At 38.0% G+C, this 5,609-nt stretch overlaps 1 protein-coding gene across 1 annotated transcript in view; it reads left to right on the top strand.

The window, feature by feature from the left end:
* Positions 1 to 5,299, top strand: part of KRT26 (keratin 26) — an 8,623-nt gene extending 3,324 nt beyond the window's left edge. The window contains exons 2-9 of the mRNA XM_042781111.1: positions 16 to 407; positions 923 to 1,005; positions 1,593 to 1,749; positions 1,879 to 2,040; positions 2,126 to 2,251; positions 2,662 to 2,881; positions 4,450 to 4,503; positions 5,148 to 5,299. Coding sequence (XP_042637045.1) covers positions 16 to 407; positions 923 to 1,005; positions 1,593 to 1,749; positions 1,879 to 2,040; positions 2,126 to 2,251; positions 2,662 to 2,881; positions 4,450 to 4,503; positions 5,148 to 5,299 — 1,346 coding nt within the window. The remainder of the gene's footprint in view (positions 1 to 15; positions 408 to 922; positions 1,006 to 1,592; positions 1,750 to 1,878; positions 2,041 to 2,125; positions 2,252 to 2,661; positions 2,882 to 4,449; positions 4,504 to 5,147) is intronic.
* Positions 5,300 to 5,609: the final 310 nt, after the last annotated feature.

Genomic DNA, 5,609 nt, shown 5'->3' with positions numbered 1-5,609 from the left:
GGCTCTGCTCCCGAGCTGGCTGTGTTAGGCGGCCCGGTGGAGGAACAAACTTTGGGGCTGGAAATGCATGCGGTAGGTCAGGAGTAGGAAGCAGCTTTTCTTGTAATCTTGGGGGCATTACTTCTGGAGGAGGCTTCTTCAATGGTGGAGGGTTGGGAAGTGGGATCTACACTGGGTTTCTTGGAAATGAGCATGGTCTCCTCTCTGGGAATGAAAAGGTGACCATGCAGAACCTCAATGCCCACCTGGCATCCTACTTGGACCATGTGCAAGCTCTGGAGGAAGCAAATGCAGATCTAGAGCAGAAGATCAAGGGTTGGCATGAGAAACACGGTCCTGGTTCTTGTCAGGGACTTGATCATGACTATGGTAGATATTTCTCAGTCATGGAAGATCTTAAAAGGCAGGTAAGAAATATAGATTTGTATATTTATACAACAATGTATATTTATAATTTATAAAAAATATATAAAGTATAAAAATGTACAATTTATATTATATACTTACATATTTTCATATCTATACATCTTAAAAAATATATAAAAGGTGCTTAACAAATTTGCATCATACAGAATTTACTCACTCTGTATTCCCAGTGCTTAGGGAAGTGCCTGACAATAAACATTTGCAGAATTAATTAATGAAAGAGAAACCATTTAAAAATGGATATAACTAGTTTGTTGTTTCTGTATTTGGCTCATGCCTTTTGACTTAAAATAATGAAAGTATAATCGTAAAAGCTTACACTTTAGCACTTAAGCTCTGGGCATTTATTATATGAAGAAAATCCAGACGAAGTTAGAAAAAAAAAATGATAGTAAAACAGATGGTTGTGGGGTTAATAAAATGGAGAATCACACTGAAACCTGCAGATTCCTATCACTTTTGGGACTTAACATTTTGCACACTATTTCTCATTTAGATTATTTCTGCGACTAACTGTAACGCTAGCATTGTTCTACAGAATGACAATGCCAGACTGACCGCTGATGACTTCAGGCTGAAGTAAGTGAAAATAAAGTAATAAATTATAATAAAGGTAAACACCTACAGCTGGGTAAAATAACATAGCTATTGCTTTTTAAAGCAAAATGTTCTTATGAAGCCAAACTGCATCAATGAAGAAGTTGAACAAAATATGCCCTAACATAGAGAGCTAGCATAAATTTTAACAACTCCTGGATGGTGTAAGTAGTTTAAGTGCTCAACTGCTAGCCAAAATGTTGGCAGTTCAAACCCACCCAGAGGCCTCAGAAGACAGGAGTAACCTTCTACTTCTGAAAGGCCACAGGCCTTGGAAACCCTATGAAGCAGTTCTCCTCTACACCCAGGGTCACACATTTTAAACATCTAACATGATTTTTATTCAACTGTGAAGCACATGGGATGACAAAAATCAACTCTGAAGAAACAACTTCTCCCAAATATTATTCCTAAATCAGTAGGCAGCTCAAACTCTTTTAACAGTCTGCCATGGCAAGAAGCTTCAGAAGTGTGCACAGAATCGTATCCTCACCATGTAAAAATGTCTTCAAACTTAGGCTTTGCACTTGCCTATGATTTAATTCTCAAGCACTTTAATAACCTTTAAGGTATGAGAATGAGCTTGCTCTGCACAAGAGCCTTGAAGCCGACATCAACAGTCTTCACCGAGTGCTGGACGAACTGACCCTTTGTACAACGGATCTGGAGATACAGTGTGAAACACTCAGCGAGGAATTAACACACCTCAGAAATAATCATGAGGAGGTAAGGAATCCAGCAGGCTGGCTTCCTGTGGAATCGATTTCTTCCTTCAGCTACACTGCTTACATCAGAGCAGAGTGTGTAGAGCTACTAAAATTCCGATTTGAGTATTAATACTGATCCCTTTTGCAGGAAATGAAAGTCCTTCAGCGTACAGCGGGGGGAAATGTGACTGTGGAAATGAACGCAACCCCTGGAGTGGACCTGACTGTTGTGTTGGACAACATGAGGGCCGAGTATGAGGGGCTGGCTGAGCAGAACCGCAGAGACTCTGAGGTCCAGTTTAATGAGAAGGTACAGCTATGACAGATTACACACTAAGGGCTTGTTCAGTTGATGACCAAGCTGGTCACTCACCCTCTGACAATTAAAACTTCAGAGTGCATCACTGCAAAAACAGATTTCTGATGACGCAGGAGCAGCCACGGCAGCCAGAAATGAGTTGATGGAACTGAAACGCAATATCCAAACCTTGGAAATAGAACTTCAGTCCCTCATGGCCATGGTAAGCAGGAATTGTCATTGAACTAACTATGTGTGTGTGTGTGTATACATATACATATATGTGTGTATATATATCCATATATAATGTATTTATATATATAATACATACATAAATGTATTTATAATGAATATAGATTGACTAAATATATTAAATATGTAAGTACATTAATCATCAAGAATTCTGTCCATAAACGATATTACTTTTAATTCACCCATCCCAAAACCTGAAAAATGAGTTTTTTCAATGGAGTGGAAATGCCTTTTTAAAAACTTGCTAAAGTTGATTTTCAATTGAAGACATTTAGAACTTATACAAATATTTATTTTCACCTTGAGAATGTTTAAAATATAAACATGCCTTTTAAACACACACACACACACACATTCAAGACTACTTTGTTCTTCTTCCAGAAACATTCCTATGAGCGCTCCTTGGCCGAGACGGAAGGCAATTACTGCCTTCAACTCCAGCAAACCCAGGCTCAGATCCAGATGCTGGAAGAACAGCTGCAGCAGATTCGAACGGAAACAGAAGGCCAGAAGCTGGAGTCCGAGCAGCTTCTAGATATCCAAATCTTCTTAGAAAAAGAAATAGAAACTTACTGCAGATTAATAGACGGAAAAGAAAGGTAGATGTTGACTCTTGAAAAACAACCTCATATCAAACCAGATTTTCTCAGTATACCAATACTCTCCCCTAGAATTTCCTCTGCTAAAGAGTATACGAAGGAGTGCTGGTGGTGCAGGGGTTAAAGCACTTGGCTGCAAACCAAGACTGGCAGTTTGAACCCACCAGCTGCTCAGTGGGAGAAAGATGAGGTAGTCTGCTTCTGTGCAGATATACAGCCTTAGAAGCCCTGTGGGGCAGTTCTACTCTGTAGCATGGTGCCTAAGGCACTTGACTGCTAACCAGAAGGCTGGCGGTTCAAGCCCTCCAGCCACTCCTGGGAAGGAAGGTTGGGCATTCTATTTCCGTAGTGATACCGCCTCAGCAACCCAAGGAGGGGTCGCTATGACTCTGGTCCAACTCAATGGCACCTAACAACAACATCGGGTTGATATGTGAAAACAGGCAGCAAATCAGATTTCTAAGTAAGAAAAGAATTTCTGTCTATAATAATATAAAGAAAATTTCAACGTGAATATTGAACAATTCCAGTATTCCAATCCAGGGGAAATTTACTTTCTTTGATTTGGCATTGAATCATATTTCTTATAATAACATTCTATTTTCTTATTACTTCACTGCTTACCCCACATGTACCCTGTATTGAGTGAGTTATTACATTTTTATTTGAAAGATGAGCAATGAAGGAATAGGAAAATTTAACTGGAGGGGCACCATACCTTGTTAGCTAAAAGCAACAGCCCAGAAATTGGTTGGTAGGTTCAAATCCTACCAACTGGGTGAATTTAAGCACCTTGTTTAACCTCTTTAAGCTCCACCTTCCTTCCTCTCTGGTGAAATTGCAGTAATACCAAAAGCACACTCTTAACTACTCTTAACCATCGTGCCTCACTGCACATATAAAGTCCTTGGGACGGTAGCTTGCACACAGAAGATACTTGGTAACCAGTGGCCATTACTTACTGCTTGCCCATGGTCACACCATGAATAGGGAGCACCTTAGGCATCTTCCAAGGCCAGGGTCAACCAACCACCTGCAGCCTATTCTCACAGAACCCAATAATGAGTGCTACCTCCTCAGAATGAAGTGTTTATTATACCATGCATTTTTCACTTTTTCTTAATAACACCCTTTATACCATTTTATAAATAACTTTTTACATGCAGATGCTTTACTATCAATAGTATAAACTGCTTGTGTCTGACCTCTGTATTTTCTACAACACAAAGCCCAGTGCCCTCCACATAGTAGGCACCTCAAAGATGTCCATTGGCCATTTGATTGACTAAAATGTCAGAATGAAAACTTTGAGTGCCCATATTGCTAAGTCAAGGAGATCATATCTATGCATGGGGGAATGTCTGACTATAAACGTTCATTTAATCTCTTCTTTCATTATGTTGAAGTCGTAAAAAGCTTACTAATGTTCCTCAAACATAAGAAGAAATTGAACCTTTTAGAAAGTAAAGCTCCAAAACTGTCATTGCCAATTCATGCTTATTGCTGAACTCCCTGATGGAAAAAAATAATACAATAATTTATTATTTTCTTCACAAAGAATGTAAACCCACATGTTACAAATCAAAAGGATGTGTGCCTAAAAGTCATGGAAATCGGGTGAAAGGTATAGAAGGTTTTCACTTGGTGTAACTCATAAATTCCAGCAGTAGTAGTCAATAAGTCACTTGCTTGTAAACAAAATGAAATTTTGTCTAAGTTTAGATTCTAGTGCCTGAAGAGATAAGGTACATTGTAACAGTGCTTAATATTTGTGTTTTCTATTCCACAGAACAAGTGTGGTCAAATTATATAATTATAATTATATATATAATTTTAAAATGAGGAATCAACCTCCAACATCTTATTTACTAATAACCTATTATTTTCAATGTTTTGGTAAAAGAACATTTTATTATACATTTTATTATTTTAACCATGAAAATGGAACAAATTGGTATTTAAAAGTAAACAGCATTTCTTGCTCCAGGCTTGTACTTGCCCGATGTGTATGTTGTTTTAATCCATGCTCCATTTATACTGTCAAACATCCATTACTTTAAAAGAAAGTAATACATGAAGTGGTAAAACATGAAAGCTAGTCCAAGGCCTTGCTAAGACTTGGCCTTGACTTCAAGCACCGTATTATATATCAATTTACTGCAAACTTGCAAAACCCATTTTTAAAAAGCATGCCTGTCATGACTGAATGAATGAATACCTTTCAACCTGTTAAGAAAGAGCACTAAACTTGCGTTAATTTTATTTTAGACTCAACAGAAGAAATTGTTGTCAAAACACTCGTTGAAGAACTGGATCAACTTGGCAATGTCCTTTCGTTAAGGGTCCACGCAGTTGAAGAAAAATCCTCTAAAATAAGCAACATTACAATGGAGCAACAAGTACCTTCTAAAGCACCATAATTAGAAAAGTTATTTAAAAACCACAACAGACACCTGCCTGTGTGGAATCCCATTGGCCAAATAACCAAAGGAAACCATTCCTTTATGTTCTTAAAATAAAAGGGCTAGAATTTGTTTTCCTTCTCTTCCTTTTCTCATGTTCTTTGCATGTAACTTTTATATGTAGGAAAAAATCTTACTCTGTCCCTAGTTTATGCTTTTATGTTGGGCTTCTTCACCATTTCATTAAAAATTCTCCTCTTGCAAGTTATTTATGATAAATCTGGTTATTGTGAATTTCCACAGTTGATTCCAATGCAGTAGCACCAAG

The sequence above is a fragment of the Orycteropus afer genome, unplaced genomic scaffold (assembly GCF_000298275.1).
Source record: "Orycteropus afer afer isolate SDZICR_OR568_19922 unplaced genomic scaffold, OryAfe1.0 scaffold00085, whole genome shotgun sequence".
NCBI lineage: Eukaryota > Metazoa > Chordata > Mammalia > Tubulidentata > Orycteropodidae > Orycteropus > Orycteropus afer.
Note: the sequence above shows the minus strand (reverse complement) of the source record. Positions and strands in the feature narration are given on the sequence as shown.